The sequence below is a fragment of the Impatiens glandulifera genome, chromosome 9 (assembly GCF_907164915.1).
Source record: "Impatiens glandulifera chromosome 9, dImpGla2.1, whole genome shotgun sequence".
NCBI classification, from domain to species: Eukaryota; Viridiplantae; Streptophyta; class Magnoliopsida; order Ericales; family Balsaminaceae; genus Impatiens; species Impatiens glandulifera.
In genome coordinates, this window is record NC_061870.1 from 33,203,414 (window position 1) to 33,228,425 (window position 25,012).

At 29.7% G+C, this 25,012-nt stretch overlaps 4 protein-coding genes across 4 annotated transcripts; all 4 read right to left on the reverse strand.

Annotated features, from left to right (window-relative positions):
• Nucleotides 1-365: 365 nt before the first annotated feature.
• Nucleotides 366-2,113, reverse strand: LOC124914308 (trans-cinnamate 4-monooxygenase-like). The gene is made up of 2 exons (XM_047454823.1): nt 1,154-2,113; nt 366-1,073 (listed from the first exon to the last, which is right to left on the reverse strand). Exons 1-2 carry the CDS (start codon nt 2,061-2,063, stop codon nt 472-474), a joined length of 1,512 nt encoding a protein of 503 aa, XP_047310779.1. The 5' UTR covers nt 2,064-2,113; the 3' UTR covers nt 366-471.
• Nucleotides 2,114-9,790: 7,677 nt separating this feature from the next.
• Nucleotides 9,791-11,065, reverse strand: LOC124915436 (pathogenesis-related genes transcriptional activator PTI6-like). The gene has a single exon (XM_047456149.1). The coding sequence runs from the start codon at nt 10,846-10,848 to the stop codon at nt 10,114-10,116; it is 735 nt and encodes a 244-aa protein (XP_047312105.1). The 5' UTR covers nt 10,849-11,065; the 3' UTR covers nt 9,791-10,113.
• Nucleotides 11,066-13,362: 2,297 nt separating this feature from the next.
• On the reverse strand, nt 13,363-19,251 carry LOC124913996 (ubiquitin-conjugating enzyme E2-17 kDa-like). Its single transcript, XM_047454456.1, has 5 exons — nt 19,090-19,251; nt 18,791-18,906; nt 18,531-18,658; nt 17,620-17,724; nt 13,363-13,718 (listed from the first exon to the last, which is right to left on the reverse strand). Exons 2-5 carry the CDS (start codon nt 18,858-18,860, stop codon nt 13,575-13,577), a joined length of 447 nt encoding a protein of 148 aa, XP_047310412.1. The 5' UTR covers nt 18,861-18,906; nt 19,090-19,251; the 3' UTR covers nt 13,363-13,574.
• Nucleotides 19,252-20,875: 1,624 nt separating this feature from the next.
• On the reverse strand, nt 20,876-23,781 carry LOC124913995 (probable inactive receptor kinase At5g58300). Its single transcript, XM_047454455.1, has 3 exons — nt 23,521-23,781; nt 21,796-23,117; nt 20,876-21,714 (listed from the first exon to the last, which is right to left on the reverse strand). The coding sequence occupies exons 2-3, from the start codon at nt 23,078-23,080 to the stop codon at nt 21,116-21,118; spliced, it is 1,884 nt and encodes a 627-aa protein (XP_047310411.1). The 5' UTR covers nt 23,081-23,117; nt 23,521-23,781; the 3' UTR covers nt 20,876-21,115.
• Nucleotides 23,782-25,012: the final 1,231 nt, after the last annotated feature.

Here is a 25,012-nt window from a genome sequence, read left to right on the forward strand (position 1 = left end):
CTAATAGCATAGTTAGAGTTTTTTTAATAGATCATAAATTTATCATTTATTCTTATTTATAATTATTAAATTTGATAATAATTTATAATCAAATATTTTGAAAATTGATTATATATATATTTTTTAAATATCACAAACAATAAATTATATATAATTTTATTTTAAATATTTGTTAAAATATTTATTAAATTATGTAATAATAATAATTTTTAGTAAGATAAATAATTCTAATATATATTATTCCCAATAAACAATAAAAGAAAAATGTTTTTTATTTATATAGATGTCAAAGAAGAAACAAAATGTATTTCAATATTTAAAAATAAAAATAAATAAACAAGTTACCAACAATCCCCATCCAAATATAAAACAAACAAAAACATATTATTATTATAAAACATATTATATATATAAAAACAAACAAAAACAATATTCTTATTATAAAACATAATATAAAAAGAGATTAAATGATCAGGATATAGATCTGGGCTTCAAAACAATGGTGGAATGCTTTAAAATATGCAGACTAAACTGCCCCCCTTTCTCGGTCGTATCGATCTTTGACTCTCCCGGCGGCGGCAGCATCTCAAAGTTCTGAACCAACCTCCCAATCGTTATCCCAAGAATCGGCATAGCCAAGATTAATCCCGGACAACTCCTCCGGCCAACACCAAATGGCAAAAACCTGAAATCATTACCATTTACCTCAACTTTAGCCTCCTCTTCCAGGAATCTCTCCGGCCTGAACTCCGATGGGTTCTTCCAGTTCTCAGGGTTGTTAGCTAGCCACCATGCGTTCACCAAGATCTTGCTCTCGGCCGGAATGTCATACCCATATAGTTTTGCATCATGGAGGTTCATGTGTGGAACCAGTAGTGGGATTGCCATTCTTAAACGCAGCGTTTCCTTGATAACAGCTTGGAGATATGGAAGCTTGTACGTGTCTGGCTCGGTTATCTGCACCCCACGGCCAAGGACTGTGTCTAGTTCTTCCCTTAACTTGGTTTGAATTTCCTGGTTATTCACTAGCTCTGCAATCCCCCATTCGATCGACCACAATGTTGTCTCAATTGCTGTCATCATGTATTATAATTGAGTTATTTAGCAAAATTAAAATGTGGGTTTTCAATGAAAATGGAAATTGAAGTAGTACCTGCAACGTTAATGTTCTCAACGATGTAAAGAACATTATCTTCGTTGATCTCCCCCTTCTGTTCAGCCTCCAAGATATGATCTATTGCGCATTTCATGCTATTTGTCTTATTCTTCAGTAAACTCTTCCTTTGATCGACAAAGTAATCCTTGAATAGCTGTAAACGTTTATCCTTAACCTCCTTACAGATCTTCAAGTATCCTCTGAGAAAAGGCCTCAAGATTGGAATGAAATCGCCATAGTTATACTCAAAGCTCTGAGCAAGTCTACTTCTTTCCCCATTCACAGCCTTCAACTTCACAAACAAAGGATCATCCTCCCTTTCAAATCTCCTATCAAACATAATCCTATACATATTATTATACATCATCATCTGCAACCGTCGCCTCAGCACGATCCCCTTCGTCGCCGATTCCGGGTTCTTCATCACATCCTCAACCACCGCACCCGCTTCCTCCTCCCACCCGTATCGATACTGCTGAACCACCTTGTTCGTGAAGAAGGGTACCGTCATAATCCTCCTCATCTTCCTCCAATGCTCGCCGTAGACGGTGAACACCATGTCCTGTCCCTTCCCAGTGAAAATATCGAAAACCACGTTTCTAGTTCGTGACCCGAATTCAACACCTTGTGTATGTAACACCTCCTTGGCGAGGTCGGGTGATGAGACCACGACCAGATTGCGCTGTCCCATTCGGAGGAGAAACATCTCTCCGAATTTCTTTGCTAATTCTGTCAGGTTGCGATGATTGAGGTCATCGCCGACTTGGAGCCAGTTACCGAATATGGGTACCGGAATTGGACCGGGTGGAAGCTTGAATTTCTTTCCACGGAGTTTGGAGATTCCGATTGCTAGAACGATAGCGATGAAGAGGCCTAATAAGGCCTTCTCTAGAAAGAGAAGATCCATCGGAGAAGATGATCGGCGTCGGAAAATGTATTAAGAGTTGAATGGTTGATATGAGCGATTCATTTATTTATATATAGATACGATTTGGTGGGGTGGGTGTAGTGGTTACTGGTTAGCAGTGCCATATCAGCTAACGGCGTTAGAGCGACTTAACGGATCAGATTGACGTAGATGGGTGGTAGGTAGAAACGGCGACACTGGTATTTTCTAGTTTGTTTGTTTTGGATTTATTTGACCAAAAATCTGCCAAATCATTTTTTTTAATTATTTAAAATATCAAAACACTTTATATATTTTATTTTGATGAAATTTAATTAATATTTCTAATAACTGAACATCAGAGAATTCTTGGAGCTGGTTCCATATTTTTCTTTTAGTTTTACCCAAACCAAACATTTTATATAGTTTTTTTATTAATTAAATTATTTTATTAAAAAAATAAAACTTTATTTAAATATATATACTATTCAAAATTGATTCATTTTCTTCTTATTATTTTTAAAATTTAATATTTATTAATTTAATATTTATTTTTTATATTTTTTTATTAATTAATTAATATATTTATCTCCTTTTATTATTATTCTTTTTTTCTATTCTTTTTTTATTAATTATTTAATTCATTTATCTCTTTTTATTATTAATTAATTAATCTATTTATCTACTTTTATTAATTTTTTTGTTATTTTATTATTTTATTTTTATTCTTTTTTACTATTTCACTAATTATTATATTAATATAGATTATTTTAAAAATTTGACTTTATTTTAATTTTAGGGACTAATAACTGAATATTTAATATATAAAATAGTTTAATATATATATATATAATATTTAATTAGCTAATTTATAGAAAATATATTCATTTTTTCTCAAGGTTATTTTTACTCAAATTTGCATAAATATGACGAATATATAATTTGTATTCAACTTTTGAAATTGAAATAATTTTTTTTGAAAAAAATTATATAAATAACTAATTAATATAAATACTTGATCAAAATATAAAAATATTAGAGTATCAAAACATTAAACTATATTATAAATTATAATATTTAAATATTAATTTTTAAAAAAGACCGATTATTTTTAAAATAATATATAAAAAGAAATTAAATAATAAAAAAATAATTAAATAACAAAAAAAATAGTAAAAAGATATAAATAGATTAATTAATTAATAAATAAATAGTAATAAATAAATAAATTAATTAATTAATAAAAAAGAGATAAAAGAAAATAAATATTTAATTAATAAATATTAAAATTTTAAAAAATAATTAAGTATGATTACTAACCTAGAGATTAGATGAACCATTTCTTTATATTAGATACGTTTAAATGATTTTTTTTTTATATTTAATTAAAAGGCTAACGTGACCTTACATTATTGTTACACTTTATTTTAATACGTTTTAAATGAGAATAAATGTGAAACCACCTAAGCTAATTAATTTAGTATTTTATTATTAGTTTGTTTTATAATTAATTAATAATCTTTTTGAAACCTCTTTCAAATTTTTACACCAAATAGAGTTATTTTTCCAAATAACCAACATCAAACAAGCTCTTAAAGATGGAAACATAGTTGAACCATTCAAACCAATGAAACGTCAACTGCATGAATTTCATTAACATATTTGACAATTTGTCATTGTTTCTTATATAATTTGTTTTTAATCAATAATTTATTTAATTTGGTGAACATTATCTTATTTAAAATAAGACATATATAATAAAAAAAAACGTTTTTACAATGACTCTAAACTTTATTCCAAGTACGGAAATTAAGTGTTTTCAAACAGGATTATATATTATTAATAAAGATAAACGTTTACATCTTGTTTTAAAGTATATATAATTAAGGTAGTGGTTATATATGAGATGACTTTAAGACATAAAAATGAGTAATTTAATGAAATATGGGCTACACGTTGCCTCCACTGCGTTGATTTATTGTTAATAAAGAGTATATATAATTAAAGCTAGCTAGCTAGATGTTTATTTTTAAATGTCAACTAGTGATTTAAAATGGTTATAAATCCGGACTTAAATGTTTTGAGATCATACCTCTCGTATTATATTGTATCACATCCTTCAAATAATAAGGTTAGATAGATTGATTAAATAATTCATTTAGAATTATCAAAGTCATTGACCTGACTATTTATGGTATATTCAATTTTTTTTATCTAGTTTAATAAATATTATACATTAATAAGTTGTTTTTATTTATTTAGTTATAAATAATTAAATTCTTATAAACAACAAAAATATAATAAAATTCTCTTTTAAAATGTCAACCAGTGATTTAAAATTGCCATAAATCCGGACTTTTAACATGTCTGCAAATAATGCAATCATACATCTGATAATCATATATGATGTATTATTTTGTGTTGTATTACCTGTAAAATATATCTAAATTAAATTGTAGGCTCAATCCATATTTTTTTTGGTATTAATGTAATAAGTTGATATAGACCCCTTATTTTTTTTTTCAACTTTAATTAACTATTTGATCATTTAATTATAAAAAGATGAGCAATCCATATTGATACATCAGTTTCATTAATAATATATAAACATAATATATATCATAATATTATATAAATTATGATAATATCATAATATTTTAAATTATGATAATATTATTAAAATATAAAATAATATAACGGTAAAATATTATCACAATACGATAAATTATGATAATATCATTATTATTTTATATTATTAGATTAACTAGCATGTAGTGCATTTGTATGATGATATACAAAACCGTGGAAAAAAAATTACGATAAAATTGTGATATTATTTTTAATTTTAATTTTAACCGTTTTAAATTTATGGTCGGGTCAACCCATAATCCGACCCAAGTATTAATTTACTCTCACATATATATCCAAATTAACTACAGCTCTCGACCCGACAATTCGGACACTTTGAAAATTAAGCATCATTATATATATATATATTTCTTTATAAGTGCAATGTAATGTCTATATAATAGACATAACTTATGTAACTAAAATAAATAATTCAATACAATTTCTCTCTTCTCTTTATTTCTGACATATATTAAAAATAGAAAAAAATCTTTTAAGCATACAACGACAAAAACATGACATGAAAATGAAAAAAGAAAAGAATTATACTAAATAAGTTATCGAGTTCGTAAATTCTCGAAAAAAACGATTAACTCTCCCGACATACTCTACTAGCTTTTTGGAACATATATAAAAAAATGTCGTAATAATAGCATTATAAATAATACGCATCAACAGTTACAATCATTAAAAATTCGATGAATTATCTCAAACCAAATATTTCACCAAAAAATAATTTGGATGTTATCTCAAATATGTAGATTTGTCCCATTAGCTGCATCAATCCAAATTTACTCGCAATTATCAGTGACACTAATATCACCTAATACCTAATGAATTTCAGTAATATTTCACAAAAGACTCAAATAGTATTAATCATCCATAATTTTTAAAAATAAATAAAACAACAAGGTGTTGTGGTGTAGTGGTTATGACGTCATTTTTTTTTCTTCTCCCCCACTTTATATTTTTTTAGTTACACTTTGTCAAAAATTTCATTTATTTATTCAATAATTATTAAGATTTCTTAAAAACTAAGAGTGAAATGTTAAGTTTTTATTTAAAATGATTTAAATTTTGAAAATCATAAATGAATCATATAATTTCTTTCCTTAAATAAAAATATAATCAATAAATTTAGGATATCAAGCCCGCCGCCATTGTTGACTTGAAAGTTCTAACAATTATTAATATGAGAAATGATTAAGGGAGGGAATTTGGTGAGGGAATGACGTGTTTATTCGCTAAAAAAATCAAATAATTTCTCTTTTTTCTCTCTTTCCTTCTACTTTTACATTTTACAACCAAGGTGATACCAAGTCATTCTCTCACCAAATTCTCTCTCTCTATCACTTCTCTATTAATATTTAGGGTTTATTATTGTCACTCCTCTATTAATATTTAGGGTTTATTATTGTCTGGTTAGTCTTTAAGCCGAATTATTTATTATAAATTGGGCTTGATCTTGGTTATGTAAATAATCGAAATAACGTGCCTGGTGATGTTGCGCTAATATACCTTTTTTTTGTTTCTGGGCCTGGCCCCTGGCCACATACTTTAATTCGGTAATAATTCCTATTGAATAATATCTGTTATAGAATTATATTTTTAAAAGAAATATTTGGATGAGGAAATATTTGATTGGCCCCAAAAATAACAAAAATAATATTTTTTATTTTTTTTCTCTTTTTATCTATTTTTTAACCAGTGATATAATGACACATTATTTTCTCTTTCAAATTTTCACCCTATCACTCCTCTATTTTTAATTTCATTTTTCTTGACTTACTATTAATGTAAATAAAATGATTATGTCATTTTCTCAACAAAAACAAATTGTGTATTATTATACTTAGAGGTGTGTAAATAGGTAAACTCAATTTATATTACTTTACTCATATTCAACCCAAATTAAATTTATTCAACTCATTATTCAACTATTAAATTGTGACTAGAAAAATGAAAAATTGTGAAAAAAAAGATAATAGAGATAAATTATTTTATTTTTTCAGCCAAACAAATTGAATCACGTCATTTCCTCTTTCAAATTCACTCTTTAATCATTTCTCAATGAATAATATGGGTTGTGTATGGATTCGGTAACCCAAACTAAATTTTAGTTTGTAACATATTTATTACGTTTACGACTTTTTAATATTTAATACATTTTTGTCTGTTTAACACATTTTGATCCGTTTAACAACTATTTGATTCGTTTTACCTAATTTAATATGTTTTTAACTTATTCAACACGTTTTGAACTCGTTTAACTAATATTTGATTTGTTTGACCTGTTTTGACTCGCTTAATATGTTTTTAGTTTTAATAAATATGTAACTAGTTTTAATCAATTTCACACGTTTTTGACACGTTTATATTTTTTCACGTTTAACATGTTTTTAACACGTTTAACACGATTTGGTCTGATTAATACATTTGTGACACATTTAATATTTTCGGTTCGTTTAATTTATTTATTTTTCGTATAACATGTCTTTGAAATTACCATTTAACATAATTTTAATTTGTTTGAAATTATTTTGATAATTTAATTACTAAACTAGTTGAAAAATTAATAATTGACATTAATATATTAAATTTTTTTTGAATAAGATAAACTCTATTTATAATTATTTTATTAAAGAGTTTTAGAACCATAGTGATAAGTTAGTTATGTATAGTTATAATATAAATAATAAATATATTATTAATGAGTTTAAAAAAATAAAAGAATTAAATTAATTTAGGTAAATCTAACCTAACCTGAATTTATTTTAACCCAAAATTAATTTAACCTAAATTAACTTATCAAAATTAATATATTTTGGTTTAAACTAACATGGTTTTGATCAACCCAAACTATGTTCTTCCCTATACTCCTAGATTCAAATGCCCAATCCAACAAACTTAAGCCAACCTGGCCCAATCCTTGCTTCTGATTTTTTTTTTTCAACATCAAAATGTCTATTTCTATAATTACAATTTTAATTTTAGAGTCAAACTACTATGTCGGTTTTTATATATTAAAATAATATTAATTTATTGAAAAAATATATATTAATTTTATTTTTATTTTTATAATCACCTTTAGTATTATAACTAGTTTCAAGTCAACTTCTAAAATTATTGTCTGAAACCAACCAGGAAGAATGGAATACTAATAATTTTGATGAAAATAAAGGGGGCAATACAATTATTAATACTAATAAACGTGCTAATTGGGTGGGTATGGAAAATGTTGTGGTGGGCCCCCATGTGGAGAGGCGGCTGGTAATAGCAAGTTGACCATAACTATGGCCACAAATAAATAAATAAAAATATATATAATATATTAAAAAACAAATTCTAAAAACGGCTTTATTATATATTATATGAAAAAGGAAAAATCATATTTTCTTCTTGCCCTTGTCAGCCGCCGGTTACCGGTAGCTCTTCTCCATTTCCATCCTCTTAGCCGTACGAGCCTTTCAGACCAGCCGACCTCCCTTTCCCGGTTACCACATTCCTTTTTTCCTTATTTAATGTTTTATTAATAATAAAAACAAAAACAAAAAGAAGAAAAAAAAACTTACTCCAAAAGTAATAAAATGACAAAATAATTAGATTTAGCTGGATCCGGTTTTGTTAATTTGTTCCATTCATATGATTTAATATATATATGGATAAATTAATTAAGATAAATATAATTTATTTTCTTTGATATTAGGGGATTTATATGTACAGAAGTAGTAATAAAGGAAAAAAAAAATTAATTTAGGGAACATGTCAATAGAAAGGGGACATGTGAGGAAGCTTCAAAGGGATTTCGAATGTTTATGGACTGAAAGCTACCATATATATTAATTATTATTGTTATAATATTTTACAATATTAAAAGGTAAATACTAATAAATTAAAAGTCTGGTTATAAGTAAACATAATTGTATAAATGAAATATAAAGTATAATTAGTTGGTGCATGCCCTATTTAATTCTTTGCTTTTGGAAAATTTGAGGATTTAATTAATTTCTCTCCATTAATGACTGTGACATTTTCTTGGATTCATCTTTAATTACTTATTTTTCAAGCAATCTAAATGAAATCAACCATTGATTAAATATTACATATGTTTCTAATTAACTTTTTGTTAATAAATTGAGGGTAATCAAAATGTGTCATGAAAGGGTAAAGAGGAAATAAGAAGGAAGAGACTGAAAACATGATAAATATATTTATTTAAAATATAGTATAATTAAGATGATTAAATAAATATAAATGGCGGAGAAAGTGACATGCTTCAATCAAGTTCATTGCAAAGCTAAATTCACATGGTGATGATTGCATGCATATATAATTAGTCACCCTTTTATAATTTTGATTATACTAAATGATTCTTTTAGCATGTTTCCAAAATGTAATTGAATGTTATTATAAAATTGACTGTTAGTATGTGTTTCTATTGACAATGAAAAAATTATGTAGACACAATAATACTTATTTTGGAACGATATGAAAGAAGTAAAAGAGTTTTGATGTGTTTACTTCACAACTATTTTAATTTTTGTCTTCAACAAAGAAACTAATTAAAACAATGTCATTAATTATTTGATAAAAGGATAGCCAATGTTAGATCATTGATTTTTGATCATATGAAGAATTAATATGACTTAACTATATTATCATCAAACAAAACTAATCATATGTAGAATTTGAAAGATAGCTTTCAATTAACACGATTTCATAAGCATATATGGTTAATCTTTGTGTGTTTGTTGGTACCAATATGAATCATTCGATCATGACAAAATAGTGGAAAACGTTTTGTAAAATTGAATTAAATGAAGAAAAATTAAAAAAAAAATTAGAAATAAAATATGATATACCAAAAATAGGTCTAAACTGGTTTGGTTTCACCCAAATTTTCTACGAGAAGTAGAATATTTGCAAATGATTTTCTATGGGATATGATTGAATATTTATTAATAGAGGTGTGGAGATATTTCTTGAATGATTTTTCTCTATTATATCTCTTAATCATAGATTGTGAAGAATCACACATCATGATATTTTCATATTCCTATCAATTCTTTCTCGATCCGATTATCAAATTACTAAAACATTAATAAATGAAAATATTAACCGCCCAATAATAATATATTTGAACTCCTCCGGCTTTACTACTTATCTCTCAAAATAATACTCCAATCACTTACTGACACGTAAAGACAAGACACATATAATTACCACATACATACATACATGATACATATTACTGTTCCCTAGTCTTATTTAGGTATATTTTATATGAGTTTGCATTTACGATAATGCCCCCTTCATCTCTTTTGGACGGACAAACAATCATGATTCAAATCAAACATCATCATCATCATCATCATATTCATATTCATATACCCCCCAATAAGTTTGAATAATTAGTTTCCAGATCAAGAACCCCACTTTCTCATCATCTTACGTCAACCAGGAATTCATCAAAGTCAAACTCGCCAATCTCTTCTTCTTCTTCCCCGTACTTGTTCCTCACCAACGGCATAAAATCCGGCAACTTAAATGAACCGTCGTCGAACCCGAACCCAAACCCGTCGATCTCCCCGTAGCCCAAATCGCTAAACGGCGTCCAGTCTTCACTGGGGAGGACAGAAGTCGGAGAAGATGTAACAACGTCGTTTTTCTGTTTGATTTCAGTGTTAATATCTGTCTGACTGTCTTCAACTGCGGACGGCAACTGAGGCAAAGGAAAGTTGGTAACGGCGTCGGATCCTTTCAGCATAACAGCAGCTTTATCGTAAACTAAAGCAGCTTCCTCCTGCGTGTCGTATGTTCCTAGCCATAACCGTTTTCGTTTGGTCGGATCCCTGATCTCCGCCGCCCATCGCCCCCATGGTCTTTGACGAACTCCCCTGTATTTCTTCCTATTCGTCAAGGGTCTTTTAATTGCCCTCGATTTCGGCGCCGTTTTCTTGAAATGAATCTCCTTGACGTATCTCTTCACTCTCGGGATCGAAACGTCTTGATCGAGTTCGTCCCCTGATGAATCGGTGGCGTAGGCATCGGTTAGAATTATTCTAACGACTCTGTTCTGGTAACCACCTTGGCAGTGATCTTCTGAGGTTATTATTGATTTAACCGCCTGTGTGTCGGTAAGCCGGTAGGCCGTAGTTTGATCTTTTTCCCAGACCATGGGAGCTAATTAGGATGAGAAAGATCCGATCTTTTAGATAAAAAGAAGAAGAAGAAACAAGGGATGAATACAAATGATTAAGATTCAAGCGGGATGAATAGCTGAAAAGAGAGCGATAGATCTATCTATCTATCTTATAATAGGTGGGGATTGTTTTGTTTGTGATCGCAGAGGGCGAAAGTGGAAGTGAAAGAGAGAGAAATTGTTGTTGTGTGGATATGCATCTGTATTTCATTTCATTTCATATTATATATATATATATATAAATAAAAAGAAAATTTACCGTGGGACAAGAAAGGAGCCGCAAAGATAGCTTCTTTGTTTTGGCGGGAGTATTATTACACTACTACAGTAACAGTCTGCTATTGCTAATATGCTATAGAAAGAAAAATCAAGAAATAGAGAGAGAAAGTAAATTATTATTATTATTATTAGTGGTGGAGTGGGAATTAGTCCAACAATTGTGGATTTTTTCAGTGGCACGCGTTCAATTGTCAGTTTTATTTTATTTATTTGTTGTAGCTAAATATATAATTAATAATTACTTCATTTTACAACTAGCCAAATTCTTGTTAGGCATATTACAGGCATCATTAATAATTTATCATATACGTGGCGTGGCTATTAGGCTCTTAATAGGCGGGCTACACGTAAAAATTATTTCTTTTTTGTTTTGTAGATAACAAAAAAAAATAATAATGATTGTGGCCCAAAATTAACGTCTCCAAGTGTGAAAAGACACTATAATATCTTCGTATAAGATAAACTAGAGCTTAAATAGGTGACTTAAGAATTCAATAAATTATTCCTTTGGTAAGAACAATATTGGCCGATCTACTTAACTAATTAGAGCTCAATCACGACTTTGAAATTTTTGTCATGTTTGTGGAGGGAATCGGTTTAGGGATTTGTAAAAAAAATTAAAAAATTGAAAATTTTACTTTTAATCAGAAACATATATTTTGATTAGATAGAGCTTAAATATATTAATTATAAAAACAATTAACAATCAAACTGGCGTAATAAAAATGCTTTTGTGGGTATTGCTTGTATAAGGGGGAACCAAGTCTAGTTAAAAAAAAGAAAAAAAGAAAAAAAGAAAAAAAGAAAAAAAAGAGGAAGTGTAGTTTGACTTGTCTTTGACTGAGTTAGGACACGACTGACTTTTCGTTACAATTTTCTTAATTACAAGAATTTAAAGCATTAAGAATTAATTAATTAATGTGTCCAATAATTCTTAGATTTTGTTGTAGATTTAAAAATAAATAAATTTTATTATTTATTTATTGTATCTGTCTAATGGTGCCATTTAAAAAAAAATTAGTTTGGTTTATTTATACCTTTTTAAGACATCTCATCTTATATATTAAATATTTCTTATTGAAGTATATATAAATTTTTTTAAATAAAATATTCTACTTAATAAATGTTATAATAGATATATAAATAATAACTAAAAAAAATTAATTTTAACAAATTAGATTTATGTCAAATTTTATTTTTTGAAAACTTCAGAAAAAAAATTTGGAGACTTTCAGGATAAAAACGTTCCCAAAGTTTTCATTTTTTTTTTAGAAAATGTTCCGAAAATTAAAACTTTCGAGAAAAAAAACGTCCTAAAAATAAAACATTTTGGGACAAAAACGTCCCAAAAATTTTCATTTCCGAGAGAAAACGTCCAGAAAATAAAAACTTTCAGGAACTTTCTAGATGTTTTTTTCTAAAATATGTGCATGATCGGGACGTTATTCTCAAAACCCAAATTGCAAAACCCGATGACGCTGAAAAAAAATAAAAAGACGCCGAAGTCGCACAAATAAAAAAAAAATCGTTGAAGAAAAAAGAGAGTGAAAGTATTGAGATACATGAAAGGACAGAAAAATAAAGGAAAAAATATAAGAAAAATTATATTATTTTTTTTAAATGCAGAGTTAGCCTTTGCCTTATGGCTGCCCCTATCATTTTTCTTTATTTTATTAAAATTATATGTCCAATAAATCAAATACTTTTCAGTTTCTTAAACCAGTTGGGCAATACAAATTGATTGTCATGTTCATACCTTATTATTATAATCTGTATTTAATCACTAATAAGTAGGATTGAAACAAATAAAATTGTAATGCAAAATCTAAAGAAGAAGATATTTTGTTTCATAGAGAAAATAATCTTCTAATTCAATTGTTGATCCTATCCACATAGAATGATTACGTCATTAATGGCACAACCAGTAGTTGAAAAAAGTAATATTAAATGTAAACTACGCTAGCCAATTAGTCAATCACGTGCTCTCTCCATTAAAGATTTAATTCACACTCATTTTTGCTTCTCACCAAAGCAAACATTAAATCAGTTTCTATTTCTTTTAAAATAATTGTCTAGTTTGTAAGTCGATTCAAATATTGATGGGGTCCCTTGATATCCACAAACAGATTAGGTAAAGGAATACAACAATAATAATAATAATAATAATAATAATAATAATTCCTGACAATTTTAGACCGGGAAAAAGACAGATAAGAGAAACAACAGAGTTCTTTCCTTTGAATTTTCCTTTCCTTCCATCCAAAATGTTTCTTCTTTCTTCTTCTTATTAATAGTATTATTATTATTATTATAATAATAGCAGAAAAGGACAGAAAATAGGGATGAAGTTAACAGACCAGGAAAGAGCCATGAAGGTTCTTCTCTAAAGATATCATCATAACCATAATTCATCAAGACATCAATCAACCCATGGCATATTTTTGGGTCCAGCTACGTGCACTGGCTTCGTACTTGGTCCTGTCAGTCTTGTACATATGAGCTATCTCCGGTACAAGAGGGTCATCTGGGTTCGGGTCCGTCAACAGGGAACATATTGACAACAGAACCTGAGATTCCATTCACAAACAAACACATATCAACAACATCCACCAAAATAATATTACACCCACCTAATTATGCAATAGTTTGTATTAAAACAAGGCTAACCAAGAGTTGGGATTGTTGAGATCATCATAGAAGTGGAAGGTGCACCTAATAATAGTTTCTGCCTTTTTCTATAATTTATGATCTTCTTAACCTATAGGCTAAGATTTAACTATTCCAGTTAGTCCCAAAACCCCAAGTGTATGATTATCCTAGAACCTCTTACTTATCATAAATAAGTGTGCATATCTATAATCAATATCATCTCCTAGCTCATTTAGAGGATGTTGTTAAACTCATATGTTTCAGAATTCATATAACTAAATACTGAAAGGACATTCAAATGCTTAGGTGATCATTACAGTTAAGTAAGTTATTCAACCCAACCTAAACAAATCCCTAGAACAAATGCAACAACAGTAGCATTATAAATAGGTTTGGAATAGGGATAGGGTTCATCCCCTTTTATTGATAATGTTTAACTCATCCAATTCTAAAATCTCAGCTAGAAATTCAAGGACAATATATCAATCTTGGTAACTAAACATAAATCCATCTCAACAAAGGAATGAATGTCCCTTGTGAGCTCTGTTTTGAAAGAGTTCAGAAAGCCAACTTTGGTAAAGCCAAGCTTCAGTGATTGAACTCCAAATCTAACTGATTTTTCAAACATGTCTAAATCTGCTTCATACACAATTTAGGACCAAAAACCCCATTTTCTGGAGACATCTTGTCAAACCAAGGAAAAGTTTTCATCATTGGTTCTATTAGGAGACTGTATGTCATTTTTATTACTGATGAGTCTAGTAACCCAAGTTGAAATTATGTCCAATAGTATCTACCTCATTATCTGTTCATGGAAACTCATTCACAGAGCTCACAAATCATCCTTCCTGATTAAACTCCATAAGAAAAACTCATAAAAGAAATTCTATCATCAAAGTACCAGACTCCATTCTTTTGAATCATATTAAACTCCATATGTTTGATTGAGCTAGAAAAGCTATGGAAGTCTCCTCATTCTCGCTCAAGGAGACACTACTGCTTTAGGACTTATTTACCAGGATTATGACCAAAGTTATCATCCACATATATCATACACATGGAGTGTTTACCTTAAAGCTGAGATGGACAAGGTTGAAGGTTAGATAAAAAGTACAATTTTTTTATGTACATCTGGAGAGGAGTACCTGAATGTGAGATCTCAATTAATTTTTAATATTATAAATGAAATCATGTTAGATAAAACATGGATTTATTTTGGCGGATTTACCAATTTCAACATTGGTGTGGTCATTCTGCAATATTAAAATTGCAAATACTAAGTACCTTATCAGTACATTCTTAACAACAGATAGTGCCCCTCAAGTCAAATATTATACCATTTACATTTAAATTGTATAAACTGCAAGTTTCTGCATTCTTCTTGAGACAGGCTCCTGCCTCAAACCTAGATTATTGCTTGTTTTCCCCAAGTTTGAATGGACAAAATTTATCCTAGTCTGTGAGCTGGCACAATATGATTGAAAGTGAATCTTTGACTTAAACAGTCAAAAATCTCATTTGCAACCCTAAACTTGTTTGTTAATCGTTGAACACATAACATGAATCTTAATAGTAGAACCTAAATTCATTGTAGGCCAGTAAGAATCCAACTCTATTGAGAAATATTGACCAATAGCCTACTCAAAAGGCTTAATAGAAATATGTCTAAAGAAACAAAAATAAAAGGCAAGTAAACTCATCTAAATTCAATTTTTAGAATTAAAGATTTTTTTATCTTTTTAATGTTTAATATGCAGTGAGAAATATAAAACTTTCAAAAATCAATATATAACTAAAAAGATGTTTGTTGCAGAAAGAGAGATAGATTTTTCATATTTCAAAAGATTGATTGCATTATATAATAAGATAAATAGACAAGAAGATTTCTTTTAGCATAAAGTGGAAAATAATACCTTTTTGTTTTCTTAAAATCACGACTTTCTAAAAAATTGAAAATTGTACTTTCTAAATTATGAGAAGTATAAAAGATTAGGTTTGATTTCTTATTTTGCTCTTAAACAGATTATTTAGACTTGACCACTGGCATTTGTGTTGCATTCAAATACTACCTTAAGCACTAAGATGAAAATATCCTACATAAGCACAAAGTTCACATCAATTTTTGGAGTTGAAAAGAATTCTTAGCAAATTGAAACCTTGTTAGATTTTTTTTATCATTTTGAATCATATGACGCAAGTCAAGAACTGCAGAAATCCTCATTCAACTTGGAGAGAGAGTATGTCATATCAATGTGCATTCAGGAACAGGAATAAATTTCTCACTAGTGAATTTTCATGTTCAAGAAAATAAATTAAGTAAATGTTCATAACATTTGTCACAATCCTCTTCTACATTTCCTTGGATTTAACTTAATGTTCATGTGAGATTTTTTAAATTTATACCATTAAATCACTTTAATACTATGCATATCCAATAAAACACAAACCAAATGTTTTTCTAAGTTTAATCATTAGTTATAAAGACATCATCAAAGGAAAATGGAGTCATTATAAGCCAATTCTACATTTTCATATTCGTGAATATTAATGTTTGCTAGTGTAACTATAAGCCAACTTCCACTTTGTGATTTAGGTGCACTTAGGTAGGCACTATAAGCCCACTTCCACTATAAGATGCATTTAAACATAGTTGAGCCATTAACTTGTGCAATTTAAGACGTCATGAACCATTCAGTCCTCTTATCTAATCTTTACATGCTTTGATTCTTGTAATACTCCAGTCATAATTTCACATACTTACTGAGCCAATCAAAACTAGTGGTGAACATAGGCCAACATGTAAATCAATGTGGGTGTTTAAACTCTCCTTGTCTTATATCCAAACTACAAATCCTCTTGGAATAACCAATTTCTTTTCAGAAATGAGTTCACCAAATTGTGCTTCTAACTTTCCACAAAAAAAGAAAATCATAGTATAATGAGTTGCAATTCCTGAAAATTTGAAAATGACTTATCATTATGAAATAAGCAACTAATCAAGTATTTAAGAAAATCACGCCATAAATTTCTACAGACATAGGGCTTGAGAAGTTGCTTCTCATTCCAAAGAAACTAGTCATTGAAAAGTCATTTGGCATTGGCAAGTTGCTTCTAATGCACATAAATCACAAAAGTAATAAATCCTACAATTGAAAATTTATCCTACCTCATTTATTATACCCACCGTCACCTGTCTCACTCATAGAGACAAAATGGGAAAATACATCAAAGATGACGTTTCTAAATAGTATAGGGCTCAAAAACTCATCAGAATGGCCAGAGTTCTTGCCCTCTTTATATATTTCAATCTGGTTTTACAAATTACTTTTTGTTTTGTAGTGTCAAAATCTTTTTTTATTAATTTGGTAACAGGAAAACTGAACATTTTCATGAGTACATCATTTAGCTTAGGCTAATTAGTTTAAGTACATCTATCAAAAGTTACATTATAAGTGGATACTAATTGAACTAAATTTTTCCAGATGGGCGATCCTATTAATCACATTCACATGTTTTCTCTTCCTCCTCTAAATTCTTCATTATCTCTTAGACACAGTAGGATGAATAACTAGAATGGTGTTTAGTCAAACATTCTTACAAGTCCTATAATTTTTGTATAGTTTGGACAAGTGATTACTTGGATCATCATCCAACACATTACACAGGATAAACAGAAACCAGCAGTAACACTTTTAAATATTATACGCAATCCTGATAAGGGACGGTTGTGCAAAGCCTAGAAAATTAGAAAGCCTCTAGAGATGACAAATATTTCTCCAAGAAGCACAACATAAACAAATCACAATAAGAAAGGAATACCTTAGATATGGTTAATGCTGGGCTCCACTGTTCCTTCAAGATATCAAGACAGATACTTCCATTGCTGTTGATGTTTGGGTGAAAAACCTTGGTTCTGAAAGCAACCTGAAGCATGTAACAAAACAAACTTAATCCACCTCCAAAATGTGAACCAAAAACAAAACAATGTAAACCAAATCAATAGAAGGATTTAATGTATGCTTTATTTATTATACATTATTGAGGTCAAAAGATAAATGAGCTTTTCATTTAAAAAGATAAAAACTTAGACTCTACTTAAAATGAAGAAAAAACAAATCTTCTGGTGTGAAAAATAATTATTAATAACTAATATTAAGCAAGCAGTTTTGTTTGCCACCACTTGAGAAGCAAAAGATTCAAGAGTCCAGGCCCTATGTTAACAATCTAGACAACCACCAGTATAAATTGTAAGCAACTTGTGGTATTCAATTTTTACTTTCTTCCTTTAAATTCACATGTATTATTTCATGTTTATTCATTGACAAACCTCAATGTATATATTCACCAGTTATGTGAGTGGATTTGAGTAAATATCTAGAGAAAAAATATTAAAATTAAGATATTGACAATTTTCAGCAACTCTATTGGTCTATCCTTTTTCATGCTTCAGTTTTTAATTGTTCATACAATGTCACCTAGATGTGAATATCATCAGGAGATTGCCAGACTAAACCAACAACTGAAAAGAATTCTGAAGACAATATATATCTAATTACAGTTGACATCAAATCCTAGTAGAGGTGCAATGTTTTCATAACATCCTTCAATTAAAGCTTGTACTTTATACAAAATAATCAATATGTGCATCTGACACAGAAGCCATATTTAAAAACAATGAAACAACCCGTCCCTTTTAATAGTTCACTAGAAGCAAATAGAAAATGATATACCTTGGGAGGCTTAAATGGATAGTCAGGTGGGAAATGAATAGAGACCAGAAACACGCCTCCAGCATAAGGACTATCACTGGGCCCCATGATGGTTGCTTGCCAATGGAACATGTCCTCAGCAACAGGACCTATAAAGTAGAACAACAACTTAAATCAATGATATACTATCTAGATAAGGATAGAAATATAATTGAAGGTCAACAAATCATACAGTTATAAGAACAAATTTGACAGAATCAGTCAATGAAATTCAAACAAACCTGCACTGCAAGATGTAGGAGGATCTTTCTGCAGATCCTTAAGCTCCTTCAAGATCCGCTTCGATGCCATCGAACCACCACCAGCACGACCAACAACTTCAACCTAAAACTTTTGCCTAACAAGCGAAAACGCAAAACAATGGAAGCAAATCGTAAGCCAGATACTTATGACACATGATTCAACTGATTAAATATCAAGAAACAACCTCAAATTGAAATCTACAGCTAAAGAATAGAACATCAAAACAGAGGATTTCAACATTTGACGAATGCTTAGAGATGTAGATAAAATGAAATACCTGGAAGCGTAGACGTGAAGAACGCGGAAGTTATCAGATTCGGCGATTAGGCGGGGAGGCACGAAGAAAGAAGAAGAAGAGATAGGAGAGAAGATCCAAGACTAATAATAATGCAATGCACCAGTTAAGGCCCTGTTTGCTTCAAGATGAGTTCCTTTCAGTGTTTAACACTCTAATTATATTATATTATTAATTGTGGTGAAAAACAGTTTCTTAAATATATTAGGTAAAAAAATGATTTTATAATTTTAAAATATAAAGAGGAAAAACAATAATACATGATTGTATTTGTATATGGTAAATTTTGTAATAAATATAGGTTGATAAAATTGGCCAAACAAGGCATAGTGGATGAAAAAAAATTGTGGGAAAGATGGACGGCAGATATTGGTGCTTCTGGAATTTTCTATTTTTTTTTTTTTTTTTATGGAATCTCGTAATCAGATTATTGATAATTTATGATAGCGTACAACTAACGTCAATACGCTGTCTTTTATTCCGCACTTATCTTTCCTACCGTTTCTTTATTTTTCTAAATAACAATTAATATATAATATATTTATTATTATTTAAAAACTCGGAAAAAGGGACATTTGACAACAAAACTTTCAAGGGGACACTAAAGAAGTGGATTCAAGAAAATATTTGAAAAAATAATACATATTTCAATAGAATGGAACTTAAAGTGTGATTTAATTTATTTTTTATATTAGTAATAGTTAGTCCACTAATATAATTATTATTATCTTTTTAAAATTTAAATATATAAAGACTTGATAAAAATAATATTATTTTTTTGTTTAAGCTTATTACAGTCTCAGTCTCTATGTAAATATTATTTAAATTGAGAGTTTATTTTATAAAAATATTATTATTATTATTTATATATATAAGTAAGTATATTTATACTTTCATCATTTAAAAAAAAATATATAATCAAGTATAAAATTTATAAAATAAAAATAAATAACATTATAAAGAATATATTTACAAATTAGATACACAATAAATAATGAGTTTTTTTAATATATAATTATAAATTCAATTTTCAATATTATAAAATCTAAATTATCTATAAATGTGTAAGCGTATTTAATCTTAATATCTCAAATTAAAATATTGTAAGAATTTGTTTAGTTTAAGAGTTATTTAAATCCTTAAAATTGTAAAATTTTAATTTGTGCTTAGTTGAATTTGGACGGTCGTACTCTTAAGGTTGGCTCCGCTCCTGTAACCCATGGACTTATTGCCCCAGGCCGGCCCAGCACAGACAAACTTTGCTCTAGTAAAATTTCATTTATTTTATGATTACATTATATTAAATAGAGTTATATAATTTATCTGCCAACTCATATGAAAAGATTTTATAAGAAAATTGTTACATTTCATTATCACTAAAAAAAAAGTTTAATATAAAAGAGTTAAAAGTGCCTATTTTTCAGGAATTCTTTTACCAAAAAAATGTTTAAGTTAAATTATTAAAATATTTTTTATACTTTAAATTTAATAAATATATTTTAATTAATGACTATGAATTGACTTGATTGTTAGAATGAAATGATAGAATATGTATATATAATCAAATATCAAAGATGTTGTAATGGTTGACCATTGAAAGTCAAAACTTGGGAGTTATTATAAAATTTAAACTAAAAGTGAAGTTCTCAAATAATTTAACAAATTAAAAACTCAAATAATATATATCTTCTTAAAATAAAATAAAAAATCTTAAATAACCATACATAAAAAATCAAACAAGCCAAGCAATATATATTCTTAGGATATATGAGTTGAAATGGAAGGAGAAGAAGTCTAAATTAGTCCAAGGTCCACTCCACAAATACTTATTACAAACTATTAATGCTAGCTAGGCTTACAATAAATTCATTAAAAAAAACCCTGAATAAAATAGATTCACAGTTCACACCATCTAAATACAATAAAATGTTAACTTAATCTCTCCACCTTCATTCAATCAATGAGAATAAAATCTTAAAAAGAAAATAAAAGAAAAGATGGATGATACCTATGATTTGTTATCTTCAGAAGAAGGTCTGTTTTCTGAGTCAGATTGTCGGACATCCTCAATCATCCTAACTACCTCTCCCATGACAGGTCGCATGTCCGGAACCTTAACCACGCACGCCATCCCAATCTGTAGCATCTGCACCATCTCTTCCTCAATGTTTTGAAATCTCATTAGCTCAACATCAAAAACCTCGGCAGTCCATTCCTCCCTAACAACCGATTGCACCCACCGGGGAAGGTCCACCATATCGTCTCGCCCTGGGGATTGGATCGGTTGCTTTCCCGTTAGCATCTCCAGCAACAACACTCCAAAACTGTAAACATCTGATTTGTGAGTGTGCTTTCGGGTTTCCATTACCTCAGGAGCTCGGTACCCTGCATGCCTGGATGGAGGGAAGTTCATCAGAGGGGATAAACCGAAATCCGAAACACATCCTTCTAGATCTTGATTAAGGAGGACGTTCGAGGATTTTATATTTCCATGGGAAAACTTTGGACCGCCAACCGAATGTATATGGGCAATCCCCCTCGCGATACCAACGCAAATCTTGATTCTTGCGTCCCAATCCAGGGGCGATCTTCCTGAACTTCTGTTTCCTGTATTTATGATCACCAAACAAATTCATCAGGAACAAAAGAAAAAGGGCAACAAATCAAAAACAAAACAAAGAAACGTACCATGCAATACTGTGGATAGGTTTCCATTTGGGAGATAGTCGTAAACAAGGAGTTTTTCATCCTTGGAGTAATAATAAGCCCGGAGTGGAAGAACATTGGTGTGCTGTCCGACTCTGCCTACAATGTCCATCTGTTGCTCGAAATCCTTTTTCCCAACAACAACCTCTTTCAAACGTTTAACCACGACAGTTGTAGACTCTTCCAAGACAGCCTTATAAGCAGTCCCGTAACTTCCTTTTCCCAACACCTCGGCCGAAGCTCTCAATAGATCCTCGAGGTCAAAGTTATACGAACAAGCTTCGAAGAAAACTAGTTTGTTTTTCTCCGCCTCTTGTATGCCACTACCAAAATCTTCCTTTGGCTTCTCACTACTCCTTCCCCCACTAGCTGCCTTTCCTTTCAGAACACTCCCACCCCCATTATTACCCTTTCTCTTCAAACAACACACAAGTAAGAATATAACCAGAAGAAGAATAAAGAGGATCACAGCCCCACCAACCGCCACTAAAATAATAGCTCGTCTCGAGAATTTCTTTTTCGAGCCTTTCTTGTTAGGTGATGGAGAAGGGGAAACAGGGACGGAGCAAGGACTTAGAGGCAGACCACACAAATGAGGATTCCCAAGAAAGGAAGAGTCTGTGAAATTCTCGAGAGGAGGAGGAATTGAACCATTAAGTTGGTTATAGCTTACGTTGAAATGAACGAGCCTGGGGAGATTGATATTAGGAATGGAACCCGAAAGGGCATTGTTCTGAAGATACAATCCCGTGAGCCTGGTCAAATTCTGAATGGTTATAGGAATGTCGCCCGTGAAAGAATTGAAAGAGAGGTCAAGAACGGTGAGATTAGGGGAGAGTGAAGTAGGAATCTCACCAGATAAATCATTGTGCTGAAGAAAGAGGTTGTGTAGGGAGGGGAGTGAGGATATATCGGAGAGAATACTTCCATTAAGGCGATTAGAACGAAGGCTGAGAACCCTCAGGGCGTCTAACTTGGAAAGGGTGTTAGGTGGGATTGAGCCTCTAATCCCAACACCAGGAAGACGGAGTTCAACAACTCGAGAATTATCCAACGAGCAAGTAATGCCAACCCAAGAACAAACAGGGGTGGAACTGTTCCAGTTGACTTTTCGACCATGAGGAACAGCAGAAGAAAAGTCGAGAAGTGCTTGTTTATCAGACTCCAAATCACCAAGAGTGGTTGAGAGAATTGTAGAAATGAGAAACAAGAAAGAAAGCAACACAAAAGGACGAATTCCCATTGAGAAAAGCAAAGTTCTAGTCATTCCAAGAAGAAACAGCTAAACATCTCGCCCCTTTCTCCTGTTTAAAACAAAACAACATCATCAGTTACAAGAACCAATTGAAAATGTAAATTTCACACTTTGTAATAACATCATTAGATCAAACAGAAGTGAATTTTACATTTCAGGTAGAAATTAGGAAGAAAATCCCCAAGTCATTAACATATATAAAATCTTCTCCAACAAATTTTCAGATTTCCATATATATCTCACATTCCAGAACAGTTTGCTATCTATCTCCAATCCTTCTAGTCAACCGTCAACGCAATCACAAGAAGAAACCAGACTTCTTAAAACCTAATAATCGATTAGTGAGATTTCTAACACTATTTCAGATCTGTCTCTCTAAGATCATATAAACATATGCATACAGAATTGGCGCAAGTAGAACACATTTCTAAACCTAAAAGAATTCAGCTAACCTCAAAAACAAGCCGACCTGGCCAAACCTCGTTTATCCACGAACTCTAAGCTTCGATTTCCCCATAGAAGCTCCCTTCCAGCTCAAATCCGAGTAACAGGCAAACTCGATACACAATGTCGACGAGAATTCAAGAGACGGATTATCCACAGATCCGAATTTCGAAATCCAAACAGCTCTCAGGCATGTGCAGAAAAAATTACTCCAGATAGGATTCCATTAAGCAAATATATCTGAACATGCAAAATACTAACAATCAAGGAAGATTTGAGGTTCACTAGATCTGATATATATGAATGAAAAAATCAAAAAAGAGTCGTTTCTACAAAAGTAAAAGAGAATGAGAAGATACCGTAAAAGTGCATATGTGCCGGAGAACGATACTAAAGTGAATAGAATAGCATTGATTCTCGCCGGAGCTTTCCCGTGACTGAAGAACGAAGGCGCAGATATAGAGAGAGAGTGGAGTGGAGGTTAGTTCTTAGGCGGTCATTTATATATTACCTTATTTAACAGTCTGGCTAAAATTGATTCAAAATTAATCGTAAAGGTAAATAAATATATTTATTTAAGTAATCTTTATTCAAATTTAAAATAAAGTAAGTTATACATAAATAACTTCATTAAATGTTTTTTTCTCTTATATTTATTTAAATTCACGCTTTCAAATAATTTTAAGTTTGGAAAGAGACATATTTTGGATTGGAATAATAATAATAAATTATACCAAAAAAATGAGACAAAATTAAAAGATGGTATAGCGGATGAAACAAAAGAGAATAAAATAAATAATAAAAAAATTAAGTAATTATTTCGTTAAAGCCTAAGAAACGAAGGTAGTTATGAAATTAAAATACAAATATTGCATGTGCTATGTGCTGTGCTCGGCTGTCTTTATTGATTTCACTTTAGTCCTCAATCTTTTTTAATAATTATAAACTGGCCTCTTCTTTTCATATAATCACAAAGGATGTGTTTTTTAGTAATGAAATTGTAATTATAATTGAATTTAAGAGTCTAATTCAAAATTTTAAGTTAAGCCTATCACTCACTATTAAGAATTATAATTTTTATTAAATTTAAATAATGTGTTTTATAATTCTCTAAGTTTGGAATTAAAATTCAAAATATTTATATTTTTTATTATTTTAAATAAAATTATTTTATTATTTTATCATTTATAACACAATTAACATGTTTAAACGGATACTTATTTTTTTTTTTTATAAATTTAAATTTTAGAATATTTTATTTTTTAATTTAGAGGTTAATATGTTGAACTAATAAAAAAAATCTTGAACATATATTATTTTTTATTTTATTTTTATTGAGAATAGACTTCTAAAAAAAAAAGTCTTGACAATGAACTATTCTAATTTTATGTTGAGTCAAAAACATCTTAATAATATAGATAATATATATTCAAATTATTTTTATTATATATTTTTTAAACATACAAACAAATTGTAATTAAATTATAATTTTATATTTTT

What these genes read in the sequence shown, in the direction of transcription:
- LOC124914308 (XM_047454823.1), bottom strand. Translation starts at nt 2,063, where the DNA reads ATGGATCTTCTCTTTCTAGAGAAGGCCTTATTAGGCCTCTTCATCGCT. An exon ending in TGAGAACATTAACGTTGCAG is followed by an intron (nt 1,074 to 1,153) that starts GTACTACTTCAA and finishes ACATGATGACAG; the next exon opens with CAATTGAGACAACATTGTGG.
- LOC124913995 (XM_047454455.1), bottom strand. Translation starts at nt 23,080, where the DNA reads ATGACTAGAACTTTGCTTTTCTCAATGGGAATTCGTCCTTTTGTGTTG. An exon ending in CCTATCCACAGTATTGCATG is followed by an intron (nt 21,715 to 21,795) that starts GTACGTTTCTTT and finishes TCATAAATACAG; the next exon opens with GAAACAGAAGTTCAGGAAGA.
- LOC124915436 (XM_047456149.1), bottom strand. Translation starts at nt 10,848, where the DNA reads ATGGTCTGGGAAAAAGATCAAACTACGGCCTACCGGCTTACCGACACA.
- LOC124913996 (XM_047454456.1), bottom strand. Translation starts at nt 18,860, where the DNA reads ATGGCATCGAAGCGGATCTTGAAGGAGCTTAAGGATCTGCAGAAAGAT. An exon ending in TCCTACATCTTGCAGTGCAG is followed by an intron (nt 18,659 to 18,790) that starts GTTTGTTTGAAT and finishes TCTACTTTATAG; the next exon opens with GTCCTGTTGCTGAGGACATG. An exon ending in CAGCATTAACCATATCTAAG is followed by an intron (nt 13,719 to 17,619) that starts GTATTCCTTTCT and finishes ATGGAATCTCAG; the next exon opens with GTTCTGTTGTCAATATGTTC.